The sequence below is a fragment of the Varroa destructor genome, unplaced genomic scaffold (assembly GCF_002443255.2).
Source record: "Varroa destructor unplaced genomic scaffold, Vdes_3.0 BEIS01000004.1, whole genome shotgun sequence".
NCBI lineage: Eukaryota > Metazoa > Arthropoda > Arachnida > Mesostigmata > Varroidae > Varroa > Varroa destructor.
The window spans coordinates 43,260,529-43,277,656 of record NW_019211457.1 but is presented as its reverse complement, the minus strand read 5'-3'; the positions used below and the strand labels follow the sequence as shown (position 1 = coordinate 43,277,656).

The 17,128-nt window shown below is 42.7% G+C and overlaps 1 protein-coding gene and 1 long non-coding RNA gene across 9 annotated transcripts in view; one reads left to right on the top strand and one right to left on the bottom strand.

Moving 5' to 3' along the window:
• Positions 1-17,128, bottom strand: part of LOC111250350 (blastula protease 10-like) — a 92,653-nt gene that overhangs the window by 40,801 nt on the left and 34,724 nt on the right. For all 8 annotated transcript variants that reach the window (XR_015326124.1, XR_002673318.2, XR_002673309.2 and 5 more), the window contains exon 7: positions 3,972-4,118. Coding sequence is in view for 2 of the 8 variants with exons in the window: in XM_022805467.2 (XP_022661202.1) it covers positions 3,972-4,118 (147 nt within the window). In the remaining 6 variants the exon portion in view is untranslated. The remainder of the gene's footprint in view (positions 1-3,971; positions 4,119-17,128) is intronic.
• Positions 7,439-9,274, top strand: LOC147756245 (uncharacterized). Its single transcript, XR_015326136.1, has 3 exons — positions 7,439-7,599; positions 7,858-8,001; positions 8,746-9,274. It is a non-coding gene; the product is annotated as an uncharacterized LOC147756245 (long non-coding RNA).

Here is a 17,128-nt window from a genome sequence, read left to right as displayed (position 1 = left end):
TATATATATGTGTGGATAATTATCTGCCTCGTTGAGGACTTTGCGCAACGTTTCGCAATAGCGACACCGGTCTCAAAAACAGGACATTGTTCTTCTTATTGTGTCGTAGGTCAGCCTGCCCGTTCTGTATGCAAGTTCCAGGCAAACGTGCTGCAAGTAGAGTAGCAGCAGAGGGATAAAGGCTGACGGCAGAAAACGACAGATCCAGTACCAGCAGCAAGTACCGCACAAGAACGAAGAGATCTGTTGTAGGAGTCTGCTCCCTCGTTCACTACAGATTCCGGCCGAAGGAAGAGGAACCTAGCTTGATTATAAGTGTGTATAAGGATCCGTCAGCTTAGCGATCTAGGTCTACATTTACGTAGCCCGCTGCGTATAGTAGCATGCTTACTGTGTCAATTACTGGCTTCTACCGATGGGAAGAAAAAGTGTTTCTAGTACAGAAAAGCGCAGAATCTATGGGCTTTTTTCAACCAGGAGAAGAGCAAGCAATGCATCCCTTAGTGTTGATTGACTGCGTTGTGAGCAATGTCAGTGAAGCACATTTTACTGACAGCATTCTTTAGCGTACGGGAGCTGAGTAGAGAAGAGATGGCCACCTGAAAAGGCCGAACCACGGAATCAAGAGGGTTGGCTCGGTCTTAAAGCATCAGTGATTGCTTCTATGTGAACCTACAACCTAGACGGAATTAAAGCTATGTTACCAATAAATTGACTTCGAATTATACTTGTGTAAGAAAAGGTTATTTTCTTCTCTCAGAAACCGGTAATTTTTGTTACAACACAGAGCCATCGACCTGCTAGTTCGAATTAGCGTCGTGAGGTGACTCTTTGGGTAACGACAACCAAGCGTTGTCGTTAGTTGCAGACCAAAGCCTTAAAGACAAATCGCTTGACACATATCAAATTAAAACCGTCTACATAATTCCTATGCCAAAGCCGGATCGTTCGTGACAAGCGCCGTTGCTTACTAGGCGCTCCCGCATGCCGTACCGGTTTCTGTTGGGGACGTAGTTCAATTCTGGGAATTAGAGAATGAATGCGGCCTGTTGACTTCATCTGCAGGATACCAGGACCATCAGGACCACCATTTTCAGAGCAATGAACGCTAACGAGACCCTCGAACGAAAGCCCTCGCTTTCAGGCTCAAGTTGTTTATGGCGTCACTGGCCATCGCTGGAGGGAATATTGCCAAGCAGAGCATCTTGGTTTCTTAGCAGGGCCTTCGACTCCCCTATAAAATGCTAGGCCAGATAAAGGGGGGATAAGGATGCTTAAAAAGATCAGGGTGACAAGAGTGCGCATACAAAGCCCGTTAAACTAAATAACAAACTTTTTTGGGCTCTAAGCGTTCAGTATGTCTATGCATTTATTTGAATTCGTCTAATTAAATAAATTTCTCTTATCTGACAATGTTTTTTTATCTTATTCATTATTAATGAGAATTAGATACTCGCAGTAAAGAGCCGTTTCACTGATGATATGGTTCGATATTTCAACGAAGCTCGGCTAGTGATAACAAAGAGGCCAATCGAAAAAAAAAGTCTGTAGTATTTCTGTAAAATTCTGTAAAATAGTAACGTTATCAACTGTATCGACACAAATTTCAGCCTTACGTTCGTGTGTAGCAGGCGCCCTGGGGGTATTGTTTTTGATACCTGTGTGTTACGTTGTAATCTACACAACTGGCGAGATTAACATCGAAACGTTTACGTCAGGTTCCATGTTTATCTGTATAGACGGCGCCACGTCGTAATAATGGGACAAAAAATTACGCTAAAACTGTAGACTGCAATTACCAGCCATCATAAAGCAGAGATTTTTGGCAGCTCAACTGATCTCGCCATGTCACCATGTGGCAGCATCAAGAACTGAGCTTTCTCCTATACATCAAGTTTTTCAAGGTCATCAACTTACCGTATGAAGCGGAGAGAGGACAAACAATTTACCAAACACGCTCCTCACGACGTCTCACTGTCGCCTGACCGATATTTTGTCAACCAGCTTCGTTTTGACATGACAACGCTAACTTCTTTTGTGTAAGTAACGAGCCAGTAAGTAGTGGATAGCGCGAAACATGACTTATTTGACTGACTGGAATTTCATCTCTTGCAAGCATTAGATATCGAGTTCTTACCCTGTATTTTAGGAAGCTTTCTATTTACAAGAATTATTTAAAAAAGTGGTTCGAAGAGATACAACAACAAGCAATTCACGCAAAATAGCCAACGTCCATAGCTGAACGACCGCCCGTTGGCCGGTACCACCAGAATGTACTTGTAGTCTCCGGCTTCAAGTTTGATTATCGCTATGACGACCGTCGTGGCAGCTGCTTAATGGCCGTTTTTTGTGCTCTCGAGCAGCTAAAGTCAACCCTGTGACCCATCGACGATCGAGATGTTAAGCTAGTACGTACAGATCGGTGGCTTTGAGGAGGAATAGGCGAGGGGCTCGGAAGGGCTTTTGGGTTAAGTGCATGGGATGCTTTCAAAGGAAGGTGTACAGTGAAGAAGGTAGTGCAAGGCGGAACAATAAATAAAATGTCAACAATGTAAAGATGGAACACGGCTGTGTAGGTGAACTAGGACAGCCTGTAAAGAGTGCCGCCGAGTAGTGGACATAGTGGGGCGCTGTGGGGACTTTTCAGTGTATAAAATAGGCTAGCTGGCCATATACAGCGCTTGGACTCAGCGGCGCAAGCGTCGCTAGAGGACATCTGGCGGCCAGGTTTGTGTAGAGTAAATCAAACAAAGCGAATGTGATGGTGTTAGAAGGCGCAGAAGGTGCATTACGAAGCTGGCTGCCGTATAGACAACGAGGGAAGTTCCCGAAAAACACTGTTCCTGTTGAAACCGACCGCCTTTCTTCGTTGTCTCCTTTGTATCTTATCCAACTTTTTCCGTTTGCGCTTTATCGTATTTTGGGCTCGGAACAATCATTAGTGGATGGCGTAGCCGTCGCCGCATACACAAAGATTAAACGGCTGGTGCAATTTGAAGGACTTGCAGCTCTGACGAACAGCGTAAACAACGCTGCCAACAACATGCTCAGATAATCGACGACAGCAACAACGTATAGAATGAATAAAGAAGACAAACGCTTTTATGCAAGCGAACTCCGTAGACTTTCCAGCGTGACAGACAGGACTGAGTGATGGGGTACACAACGAACGACGTTAATTGAGACAACGACAAGGGCCAAACGGGGGTCTGGCTGACAGTTTTTCGTTGATGAAATTAGCGCGACAGAACTCTATCGTGTACTCCCACTCCCCATTAGGCCGATTCTCGCTCTAGAAAACGTTTTTAACTAGTGACTGTTTTTAAGTGCTGTTTAACTTTCATATCTACTGCTGCTCGTGGACATTGGGCTCATGAATATAACATTATTTTACAGATTTATTCATTTTATAGAAGTCGGTGATCGAGATAGCCTGCAATATGCGCGAGGTTGTTGTGCCTCTTCTAGATAAGCTAGGTTCCGTGGCGCACGTACAACAATATCCCTAAAGCAAATGAATGATAGACATGCATACATCATAGTGAACTAGATAGGATAAGGACGTGGCTTTCTTCACGAGGTTGTTTCGCTTGTTTAGCACAAAATCCAATGTCATCGATTACTACTTAAACGGACTGAGAAGAGAGTTCATGGAATATATACGTTGGAATACATTTGAATCACGGGCACATATCACCATTGACATTTCCATGGACTCGTTTATAAAAGAACAACAGAATTAGAAGAGGTAAAAGGAAATGGTAAATTTGTGCTCTTGTCTAGAAAATCAAGATTTACTGTTATCGGTATTCTTTAATTGACTCCCAACAGTCATTTGTTCTAAAGGTTGAACCTATCAAATGTATTTAATACTATTAAAGGCCAAAGTATGTTCAGGATTTAAGCGTTACCATAGATAACAAACTGACTGTAGTATCGTTATATCATAGTATCGTTACTAAATAACTTACCATAATAGGAAGGGCGTATGATAGTTTCGCATAAATCACCCGCTGTATTCGGCGGACAAATACAGTTGCATTCCGTAAGCTCTCCATGACGCGCGAATATAAAACCGCCATTTTGGCACTGAATACTATTCTTATTTGTGCATCCTTCTGTAATACATAAAAAAAATTCAATTTAATAGAGATCAGACACCCAGTCGATGCCCTACTTTGACACTTGTTTGCTGTTCAGTCTAGCGTAATATCCATATTCTAATAGTCGTATTAAAAAAGGCACTTTGTCATACGGCGGAACAGTGATACGCCGCTGGGATGACAGCACGTAGCTGGAAAGCAGTGCGTCCTTAGTGATGTCTTTCATCTATCTTCGGTGTCATGACAATTGTCTGTGTAGCACATAATGGTAGAAACGAACGAATACGTCTGTGAGCGTGTCTACGTAAACAAGAGAGAAAAAGCTGATAATGAATCCTACTAAACATAAAAGGAATCGTTCTATTTTCAGATAGAGCCAATTTGGTTATATCCGAAACGTACAGTTGATAGCAACAATAAGGCAGTAATAAATAAATAATAAGCAGTGCATTATTTAATAGGTCGTAAGTTAGATCTAATCTAACTTGAATTTATGCACAACTAATAAATATATTATAAGTATTAAGAGGCTGTACTGCGCTGCAGTGTTCGAAGCGTTTCAATGAATCTCGTTAATTTTTTTTTCCCATCTACTTGTCTACATCGTAGCCAGTAAATAAGCACGTTAATCTAGTCCAAAATAGGCCTGCTTCTTATGATCGCAGTTCGTCTGCGGGCAACTTTGCCAGAATACCCAATCATCTAGACGGAACTTCCCATGCGTTAGATGTACTGACAGCGAACATATTTAAAACAGTAACTATTTTTGCTGGACCAATGTGTATAGCATGTTTTCAAGCTTGTCGCGATTCTCTCATACAGAATCGGGCATAATTAGCTTGAACGAAACCTTTTCAACTACACAGCTCTTCAAAGCACTTAATTAACTCACGTAATCGGACGTAAAATTACGTCGCATGACGTCCTATAGAACTATGGACAACGTAATTGCAGCTGTAATGTATAACAACATTGTATAACAAAAATGCATAACAACAAGTGCAACGTTTCGTTATGCGTAGCGCTCTATTTTTTCAATAAAACACCGTACTTGGTAGATTGTTGTATTTATGAAGGTGTTTTTGAGCGCGTTAAGGGTCAAGTTGTAGGCCCTGTTACACCGAACACTAATACGTCGTTCGAGAAATTTTAATGAAGAGCAGCTATCGTCCAATATCTTAGCGCTGGATAAACCCCACCATAATTAGAAAGTTTACTTTTTCTATCCAAAGTCTACGACATACGTTCTTGCCAGATCTCTCGCGCGGGTTTTTAAAAATTCGAGGAAGGTGCCGTATTGCAAACTAACAAATTCATAGTAGGGACTGTGTTTGAAGAACTCGAGAATACATACACGCAAGCTTTCCCTAAAAGTCCTCTTTGAAGTTCGATTACTAATCGGGTAATGCAGGTAAGTTCCAAAAGTTAGTATTTTTTTCTTTAGTGCTTTTTTAGTCGTTTTGGCCTGGTGTCCGCTCAAAGTCGGTACCGTTGAAAGAACGATAGCTTAGCAAGATTACGCCTTCCAATCTCGATCGGTTAAAGAAGGAATGCTTTGAAAATGATTAGTAAGTAGCTTAAATTCTTCGTAGAAATTAAAATTGAGTTGAGTAGCACTTATATCGAACAAACATGACCGCCAGAAGCCACTTTTTTAGCACACGTAAAAATTTCGTTGAACCACCCCTTTTTTCGTTAAACTACAGATTTAGGAATGAGCCACAAGGGAACGGTTTTTTTCATTTGAGTCACGTACCCCTACTTTAGCGTTCAGAAAATACTTCTGGTGGTAAGTATACGTTGCATCTGTATATTTTGACGCCAGTAAGTTCCGATAAGTATATCTGAGTCAAAAGAACGAAGCGGGTAGCACGCACCCTCATTATACTTGGCGCCTTTGCCAGTCAGCGCACCAAGGTGTTAACGCTGTGACCTTCTCCGAACACGATAGAAACCTGTGCGAGCAGCTAGACTCATAATTCATAAATAACGGCATCGGCCAACAATTTATGTCGTCTATGAATAGAATATGACTAGACGAATTATTTCGGCCAGAGCTGAATTGTGTGAAATAGCAAGAGTAGGCGAAACTGTGAAATGTACGTTTCGCAGTCACCAGAATGCATCTGTGGTTGTGGGTACCCCCCTTCCATTTTTGCTTTCCGATGCCTTTTCGAGACCGTGTATTCATACACAAATAGCACGCGAACCGATCCACATACAATGACACACAGAGCGTGCGTCAAACGGCATCACATAAGCACGAAGGCGCTACAGGGAAGGTATACTTACTTCAGTAGGTAGGCTTACTTCATAGTAAACGTCTACATTCAGCTGTTTGGTCAGTGGGGTGCAGGGCGGCCAACCTCGTCGTTTCATATGGTTAACGGTAGGATCGAACTATAGGGAAACAGCGCAAATATGAGTGAATATCGACGGCGGCCATATCTGTAAAGCTGTTACTTGTTACATATGTTGTTATATTATTCATATCTATACCGCAATCGTGATAGTCGTACCTTTAGTGAACATATGTAGTGCATGAGAAAACGCAGCTTCGTTGGGATGACAAAGACTCGAACGCTGAAAGGAACGCCAGCTAATTCTTCTAGCCCCGTGCAGATTCACTCATACAAAAAACAACATGGCGCAATGCTTTTTTTGACTTACTGTTTGAAAAATAACATCTATTATATAGTTGAGTATATGTAGCGTATTTGAAATAAATATACTGTTCGATTTTATAGGTCACTAATTTGTGTAGGCAAATAAATTGCCCCCTCCACTTCCTAAACAATTACTAATTACCCTCCCCATTGTAGGAAATGTTAGATTCATTCGAGGCTAAATATGGACGGGTTCGCAAGCTAGGTAAAAGCAATGATCTTTCGTCTCAGAGGGCGATATTAGTCGGACCAATCAAATCTATGGTTTGAAGGGTCTGTGACTCCTTTATTGCTAGGCGTCATGTTTTGCCTGCTAGCGCTCTATGACCTTCATCGTAAAATCTATGTCTTACAAATCGTATAGTGTGGATACACATCTGAAACAATGGGTTACTAGGAATCAAGGCAATAACGTGTCCACATTTTGACAAGGTAGCTATGATTTCATGACGGCAATCTTCGTTTCAACCTGTTCTATCCAAAAGGTACAATCGGCCAAGATTTCGAGCGTAACAATGTTTGTCCATATTTTAATTAGATACAAATGGTTGCGAGCAATTTGAGCAGGCGAGCAAACGTCGATACACCTCGCCATTAATTGAAGAAGAATATCTACACGAGTTACTTTGCAACGAGTACTCACACGAGCTTCATTGTTATTTCAGGAGATAAAATGAGTACTACCTTACGGATACAGAGGGGTCATTGCGCGCAAAACGCTCTTTAACTAAAGATTGATCGCACTCAAGACTCTTGAGAGATTAGGCTTCTCGTTTACCAATGTATTCTATCGCGCCATTCGAAGCGATCTAACAGAGAGACGATTCACAGTGCGTGACTATTTAAGCTCATATTGTTTAAACTAGTATGTAAGCTTAGTATTTACCTGACCACTTGGAAAATTTTACCTCTGCGTCTTCCGCGGATATTGCGCACAGATCTGAAGATACTTATATCCCCAAACAGATTGAAAATAAGCATACGTCTGTATTCTGGACTTTTAGGGATGGGTCATTTATATAATAGGGACCGCAATTCAATTATTGACGCCCCTTATATTTAACTATTTTACGCTTTGTTTCCTTCAGCGTGTTACTTGATTTTAGCTGGGATCACGGCTATCAACTTCTACCCGCGGTAAATCAAACAAATATAGTTTTGGCCGCATATTTACATCCGTGTACCACAGGGAGCAGAGTTCCAATCGTTTCGTAGAAAGCTACCCCATAATCGTAAGCTCTATGTTTTTTTAATCAAGGACAATCTAGTATTTTCGATTTAATGCGTTTCATAGTCTTCTATACCTTACACACGTCTGTAGAGAGTGGATTCGATTCAACCAAATGGGCGTCACGAAAAATACGAGAGCTCCAAAGTTACACAGGAAAGCGTCCAACTTATTGGTACCGCACGTAAACTAATTCGACCGCGAAGCCTTATTCGGATTCGTTCATAGAAGGCACAAAGCAAGTTGTCCGTTGACAACAATATGATTTAACGAATTGGAGATATTTTGAGAAGTCGTTAACTCTTAACTTTTAATCGTGCTTAACGTCGGAACTTTTGCCTTTCGGGGTACCCGTTTCGATCGTTCAGCCCTGTACTCGCATGCATTGATTGATTCATCATGCTTCACACACCCCCAAAAAACTGGCCCTGACCGTACACTGCTCGTTAAAGTTTAGTTAAAAAAAAAAAAAAAGTCGTAGCCATCATGTCAGAACGATAAAACGAAATGATGGCTCCTACGAAATAGTGTGGTATTAGAAATACTGTCACTGTTTGTAGAATATGGGTTCTAAAAGGTTAAATTGTTTTGAAAAAAGTAATTCACATAATACATACACGTTTAAGTAAACGAGCCGATGTTCTTTTAATCGTCGACTAAATGGAACAGCTTTAATTAAACCTAGCAGTGTTATTCTATTATACTATTACATACATTTTGCATTTTTCTTCTTCGTCTTCTCTTTCAGTTGCGTACTACGCTAAACCTAGAAAACACTATCACTTAAGTAAAGACTCCCCTCGAAAATGTTTTGTCGTTATCAACGAAGATGCTCTTCCTGCAAGCATTCTGTTACAGTCACTGAGACGGCGGGGTGATGAACCAATGCCATGTCCTTGTTAAGTGAACTGTCTAGCGAGCTGTGCTGGCTACATATGCAAATTTGCGAGGCCACACTTACACAACCTTGTGTAAAGGACCACCACAAAAGGCCACTGCTCTGGATACAAGAGTTTAAACCGGGACCGTTGATGGAGAGGTGATGTCACATGGCACTTGTGGGATGGTTAATTCCTTGATAACATAGTGAGCAAAAAGGAACCGTAGAGAGAGCTGGCCGATGGGAATGTTGCTACGTGGAAGTAGCAGGCCTAAACGGCTTTATCCACCTAGAGCTGAGCGGCTTCATGAATAAAAGCATTTTACTCAGAAACGTTGGCCCGGTATTAACTTAGTAGGACCAGGGGGGTGGTAGCTATTGGCATTCCGTACTTTGAACTACCCCATTTCTTCCAGCTGGCTTTCTAAACGGTCCACAAAACATGCTCTAAGACAAGACCTTAGCTTAACCTCGCTTCGTTCATTCGAGTCGTAAGTTGTTACTGTTTTTGTTGCTGCTGCTTCTCCTGCAGTTGGTGCTCCTGAGAAGCTCACAGCATCGTTTGCCCTAGTCCTTACACATCTTGGGCATTATTGACGAGCTGGCGCGGACAGGATTTAGCTAGAGCTGTCCGGAATTGAATTTTAAATTGATTGTGAGGAGGGCCAATAAACAAGGAAGCGACTCCAGGGTGAGACGACTAATGGAGAGAAAAGGACAACAACGACGACGATGACGACAAAGAGGAACAGGAGGATAGTACAACCAGGCGCTTGGCTAGTCACAACTGCGTTTTGCCTGCTGTGCTTCAACCTTCGCTGTAAGAATGTCTCAGGAAAAGGGAACCGCGTCCTGTCGCACTTCGCGATCTGTTGGTATGTAGGAAGGCTGCTAGGAGTACATTGTCGGCCAGGCCGGTTAGGTTACAGGGCTCGACAAAGATCCGAAAGACGTAGGGTAGCATAAGGACAGAAGTACGTTCAGAGCGGGCTGGGTGGTGAGGTTCCTAAGAATCGCATGCTCCTGTGGCTGCCAGTAATAAGATGCAGATTTCTCTTTCCACGATCTAGCGCAGGAAAGGAATAACAAAAAGAGGGAAGAACCTATGGATCAAGGGCGGGCGAGCGTTAGAAAAGGGTAATGGCGATAGAAGAAACGCTAAGGAATGAACGCGAGAGGGCGGGGGAAGACATGGAGAGCGTTAAGAGACGAAGTAGTATCAAAAAAGCAAGAAGCCGACCGAATGTGAAGCGGCTGCGCTTAAACGAGAGGAAAGCAAAAACGAGCGACGACAGCGGGCGGACGTGGGTGCGGCCCGGGCGGGTAAACTGAGCGGAGTCTGGCTGCGGCGGTTTTTAAGCTATTGGCAATAGCGGCCTCTGGTCGTGGACTTGTCGGTGTAGGGAGGGTTACGTTCCCTCTGCTAAGATATCGTGTATAAGCGTGTATACCCGTGTATACATATACTTTCTAAAAACATCTAGCTTGCGAAATGTCTACATTGCTGGTTCTTAATTGAACTGGATTTTCAGCTGACCTTAACACTGTCTTCCTTTTCTAACTAGAAATGCGCTGTTCCGTCTGTTTAGATAAAAGGGAAAAATAGAAGTTTTTTAGCAACGCGTTGGCTCTATCAGTGTTGGACTGCCCTAGACCGTCGGCCAATCAAGTATACTGGCACGAGTAGCGTAATAGCATCGCATAAGCTTCAACAAGGAATGGATAATTATGGACCTTCAATAATTGCTAAATATAGTATTAAAACATATACTCCACAACCGCTAATGGCAACTGTGTAATATATTCCTTGCAGTTTTTAGATTGGAATTGACCATAAATGAGAAACCTAGGACCAACCGAAAAAATATTCTTTGGGTGAACTCTGCTCAGAATTGGTAAGACTTTTTCAAACACGGTAAAACCTGTTTTAGAGGCAACCGTTCTTGCTGTAACGTTGTGCTCCAACAAAGGACAGATCACAGGTATAACTGCTTCACAGTTGGTTTTTTGTCCTTGAGGAAAAATAGATACCGCAAAAAAATTTTCTACCGGTTGCTAGAATTCCTATAATAAGAATTGCTATAAATAATTTCTCAAAAAGCAGATTGTGCGCCCAAAATGGACGTATTGTAAGTAACTGATTTCTGGTGCACTTCGACGTGGGCAGTAATCTGATTAGGTTTAAAGAGAGACTTGGTCTAAAGCTGCATTAAGAGATTTTACCCAGTTGTTCTTCACAGTTGCCGCTATAGCCAATATAGTCGTTGACAAAAGGAAAAGGTACAAGACCATTGTAGCTATAAACGTACAAAACTTCATGGCTTCTGTAAGCTCACCATGGACCTGAAAAGGCAAGAAACCTAGCGAAGGTTATAGGCAACGAGAAAGGGTCTGTTATCAGTGAAGCACGACGGCCTTTTCAGCTTACGTTTTTTTTGAGATTTCTTCATCCTGATGGATCGCGCTGACAAGCTGAAAATTCAGGTAATAGAGATTGTTTGGCTATCATCTTCCTGAGAGTACTACTCAATATAAACTATAAATGACTACAACTATCTGAAGAAGGTAATGTTTTGTCAGTGCTGAAAGGACCAGAAGCCATGAGGATGTAGTTTTAAATTCCGCTTCTGGGTTACTGTGATCGTGTCATCCTCTTTAGAAATAACTATTCAGAGTTATATACGAATCATTGTCGTTGAATTGATATTAAACGGAGTCTTATTCCACTCAGTTTTGAATAAAGCAGCGAGCCCATGGTGTTAAATCGTATAGCTGTTTCGTCTCCATTGACGACCGTTGCCACTGCGAACCCAAGCTCTTTTTATTATAATCATGCGGTAATTATGTTGATCGTATAACCAACCCACTGTGGAAGACGTACATCGTCTCCTGCCAGTTGTCTGTCTAATATTTTTGATAAACCCGGAAGTTCGCAATTTTTAGTGTCCCGCACAAACAGAATGTAACAATAGTTTTTTTCACCTCAGCGGAAGTCGTAAAACTCACGAAGTAATATTTATCAAAGAGGAAGATCTATAATGTGGACCGAGTAATCATCACGCATCGAACTTCGTATAGCATCGATTTACAATCAAAATTGCTACATGCGAATATGCTATTGACAAGGGCAGACTGATCGCATGAGTCGTGATTGTCCAATATAGCTGGCCATCTGCCATCCGATATATCTGTCTCAGAGATCTCTTTTACACTTGCAGTACTGTAACGCTTACACCATCCGTACGTCTTTCCGTTGTAATAAGACGTAGAGGGACGCTTTACGCCCGCGTCATCACTGTCACCCCTCACGTAAGTGCTCCGGTCCGAGTGCAAGTGATCGATTCTTCGTTAATGTACAAACAGCTGCGTGGCTATATGGACCCATAATCTACAAAACAGGAAAAAAAAAACGAAAGGAGTCCAACGAGTGTCCGGTTACGATTAATGTTCCGAAAACGTCTAAGTAACAACCAACGCTACCTATTTTAAAGCAAGCTCATATATGGCTTGATGCTACGAAGACCATGTGGAGGCGAGTTTCTGCGTGGACGGTGTGTGTGTGTGTGAAGAAAGTAATGAGCAAAAGCATGCTTTGACGAAATAAGCCTAACCATCATGTCTCCTTTGCGGCTGCTGCCGTTGCAGCAATAGCAGCAGGAGGCTACCCTTGCCGCTGCTGTGCATCGACGGTTGCTGCTGCTATTGTATTCACGTCAGCGCGTTTGTTATACAACGGTCAACAGTGGCTAACTGCTGCCGGCCACCGCTGCAGCCGCCGTTAACGTGTCGCCTTTAAAGTATCCTGCTCGCTTTGGTAGTACCCACGTTACACACGTCTTTTACGCGCTTGTGTCTACTAGGAATCAAAAGAACAAAGACGTTTTGTTTCTCTTGTTCTGTTTGCATAACGAGAATTCATCTCCCGAAATTAGAACTTCAGCAGGCAGCCACACTTGTGTATTTCACTGCAGCAGAGTACGTAATACTGTTGCACTTCTCAAATGGTGCCACCGTTACCATCTCAGCAGTGCCAGCAGCTCCATGAGCAGCCATTGCCTCTGTTCGGTACCGAGTAGCGCCAGCGTCAAGATTTTTGTCAGACGAAATCGCCGTACTGTTTTGGAGTAGCAAGCTGCGAGGAGAATCCATCGAGATAGCAGCGTCTGGTTTGGGTCTCTCTGGCAGTGGCAGGATAAATCAAAGCAAGTAAAGTGTGGCCGGTCATCTTCTTTCGTCACCGAAGTGAAGATTTGACCTCCATATAGAAACTCAGTTCTCCATTTACGTTGCTTCTTTTTTATTTCTGCTCTTTCGCCTCTGACGCCTTCATAGGACAGCTGTCCCACCCTCGGCATTCAGCCTGCGGGAACGGCAACAGTCCTCGGTTGGTCGCTCTTCATTCTTTTCGTCTCTCAGCCCGCCCGTTCATTTTCCCTTCCTTTCGCTTTGTGGTACGCGCGACAAATGGAACGAGACGCTTTTGGTCTATTTCTTTTTCACCCTCTTCTTCAGTGCTTCTTTCATTCTTTCTTTTCCTGCGTTTCTTTTTCTATGCTCTTTACCAGCTTCATCTTATCTTGAAATTCTCCTTTTCAATACGTTAGTAAAAACTCGAAACTCTAGTGGTGACTGAGTGAGCAGATGACAGCAGTGACAGACATCTTCTGGCGATAGAAGTAACATGAAGTAGCCAGAACGTTCGGGGATGGTACAGTTTGTCGTTTTATTGGTGTTTCATGCAGGCGGGCAGGGTAGCCAGGCACGGAAGTATTAGCCGACTCGTCCCCCATTAAAATAGGAGGTTAGGGATCTTGAGACTACCATTACTTCTCCCAGCTTGCTCGTGGTGGTTGGATATTATAAGAGGTTACCGCTCCATCGTTCCAGCTCCTTCTCTCTACATTCTGCCTCGTTTATCTGAAGCTATTTTGCTTCGTTCGATGCCATTGCCAAAGCCGCGCCTCGGTTCTTCCACGCCAGTAACGAATGAATGGCAATGCTAGGCTAACTGGACGAAGTATTGTCTGCTCCGCTGCCTTCGACATTTGCAGAGAACAACTTCCCGTTGGCACTTCCTTTGGTCTTCTGTTCGAAAAAATCGCGCCTCGACCCTGCTCGGCCTTACAGAGGTCATTGGGCATACTTGGAGAAAATATTTCTGATGTTTTCATGTGGTGAAGTTTTGGGCCCTTAAAAACCTGGACGGGTTTCCCTAGAGAATCACTCTGAAATCTATTAGCGCACCATCTTATAGCTATTCGTACTCCCTATCCAATGCTACGGGAGGGTAGCACTGGCATTTGTTATCATTGTGTTTGGCGTGTCAGCTTTTCTCAGCTGCCATCTGCGTGTGCACCAATGGCTCCCACTCTTTATCTGGCTGGTGAAGTATTGGAAAGCGCACAACATCGCATAGCTGGGGTGAGACTTGTATGAAGAGCAGGCTTGGGTACTGTGGACGAAGAGGAGCAAACAACGAAGAGGAGAGCGTGTTAGATCGGACCTGTGGGAGCGCTTTGTGCGACCTTTGAATGTGGCACAATACTCGGTGTAGATTCAGACCAACGTTAATAGTGTTAAAGCGGGTGCCACTAGTGGCGATCTCGGTACCATTAACTGAGAAAGGTAAGTGAACGCTGAATTTGAACAAGCGTGGACGGCCTCGGCGACGTCGAAGACGAGTTGGAGAAAGTTGCAGTAGTGGTCAGGGTTGAAGCCAAGACACCTGATTCGAACAGGTAAAGACGGCGGTAGGCCAGCAAATAAGAGAGCTGGGCGCGACTTGAACGGAAGACGGCAGAACAGGAAGCTTTAAAAAGCGATTTTGGTTTAAGGGCCAGCTGAACGACGCATACTCACTGGCCGTTTAAATTCTTCCGGTCACTACAACCGAGAAAAGGTACTCTAGGAAAGGATGTTTCCTATGGCGGTTGCTGTCATTTCTGTATACAAGGAGCTTCTCTCAAACAGAGAAGGCAATGACAAATCTGAGAGAAAGGCTGACGTTAGTTGCTGGGCAATGTCGTGCTTTCTTTATTTTCGCTCTAAGTAGAAAATGGACAAGTGGACTACCATCTAGGGGGTCTAACTGGCGAGAAACAGTTTCGTAAAAGGGGGTAGCAAGGGATCCAAGTGGCACAGTGCAGCAGACAGACAGAGAAGACTCGAAAGGGCGGCGCACGACGAACCAGCGTATATCCATGAACGCCGTGCGAAGTTCTTGCTCTTCTTGCATCTATAGACGTCATTAAGCATAAAAGAATACCCGAAAGTAAACAGGCAGCAAGGAACTTAGATAGGCTTGTGTTTTATAAGATCCGAAATGGAAAGATCTAGATCGACGCTTGAGCAAAAAGCGGGAACTAAGGCCAACAAGCAGGTAGATCTACGACCTGCGCTCACTAGCGAACTAGATGACATTAACGACGATTTTGAAAACTTATAAACTAATAGGAGCTAATGGGAGTAAAAGAATTTCCTGTCCTGTAAGCTTCCAGAATCCTCTAGAAGGTTTCAAATTGACAAGATGCACACATTTCGATGTAAAGTTGATGCGAAATCACTAGTACCTATAGATAATTGCTTATATATCTGTAGACGACAGGCTTCTTTTCGATGATAAAACTAATAGTAATCGAAAAGAAAAAGCCACAGAATTACGGCATTTTTTTTTTGTGAAATGATACGACTGTCCTATTTGTTCATCCGCTACCAACTGACAAGAACACAATCAATATCAGCAGCGTTGCGTTCAGTACATGTATGTTCTTCAAATACTTTACCAGGTTTTACATTTAGTAACGGGTGGTGAAAATATATAATCTAAGCACAGAGTGAACTTCTCTAGCGTTCTGCATCTGAGTGACGGTCGGAATGTAGCGCTAACCTGGACTGGAACCCTTGTAAACAGTTTGGTAAATACAGCTGCTCTGCAAGTTTGCCAGCAGTTCTATTTATCAAATGGCAGCTTCTACAATGGACGTGCTATTTCACCGGGGTAATTGATTTTTACGTATAATCAGTCACAATCGGGAAATTTAAGAGTCACCAGCCATTGGAAAATAATTACGTAGATCAAGATTATTGACTATGAAAAATTCTAGAATTTCGTCAAGGATGATAAAAACTGATCTTATCTGGTCTGATACGGCTGTACGAACTAACTAGATGAATAATAACATATAATAACGTATAAATAATAGGTTAGTAGTGAAACTATAAAACTAGGTACCACTGAATCAAAGTACCCATAGCGGTCAATTTCGATCATATTGATTTGAGCTGAATTAGACCTATCGCTTATCTCGTTTACCGCTACCTCTGTATCAAACAGCACCAAGGATTTTATGCTGGATTAAGTTGCAAAAAATAACCACAGTAGACGTCGTATCGGAAAGTTGAACAAGGACTTAATCTGGATAAATAGTTAAATAATTTTACAGAAGTCTTGAAGTCTACCCTTTCTAAGACCTCAGACATCAACATTAACTGGCTTAAACCTATTATAGGTCGATATTTTGCAGTGCAAGGATGGGGAAGCTGGAAAAGATCAATACTTATTCCTAGGTGTTCATTTCCCAGAAATGTAATAAGAATGTGCCGGTTTTTAGGATTCTAGTCAACGGCGACGTCTGCGAATCCTAGGATTTATTTCACACAAACTTTTTGGGCTAAGCATTTATCTTCACCTCTGTGGTTCGTCTGGTATTGCCATTTAGCGTTCCACCAGACAGCTGGCTCTCAGCACGAAGTGAAGTCTCTTCATACCCGAATTCGACCCCAAACTACAACGGGTCGCTAAAATTAGCAGGTGAATACGTTACCCACCAAACTATCACGGGAACCTTAACCTCCTACTTCCTTCTGTATCCCCCTACACATCGATATCTACCGATACGCACATAGTAGGAGATGTTTATATTTCGTGACATCTTTGCAAAACACCTACAAACACAGATACATTTATTCAAGGACACACACGATAACATCATATTAAACCATTTGAAGATGAGTTACAGGGGTACCAAGCGAATGAAAATAGAACGACAGTATTAATTATGGTATAACCTAAGCAGATGAAGGTGGTGGGACCTACAGGTTATTTAAATCGCTTCCGGTTGATAACTAGTTATTCGATATAGCCGTATGTGCCTCTAAAAACAGAAAGGATAGCCTCACAGAAATTGGGAAAAAAACTTGCTCTTGCGCCGAACGTAGACAGTAACAGCGTATCGACAATTCAACCACGTAA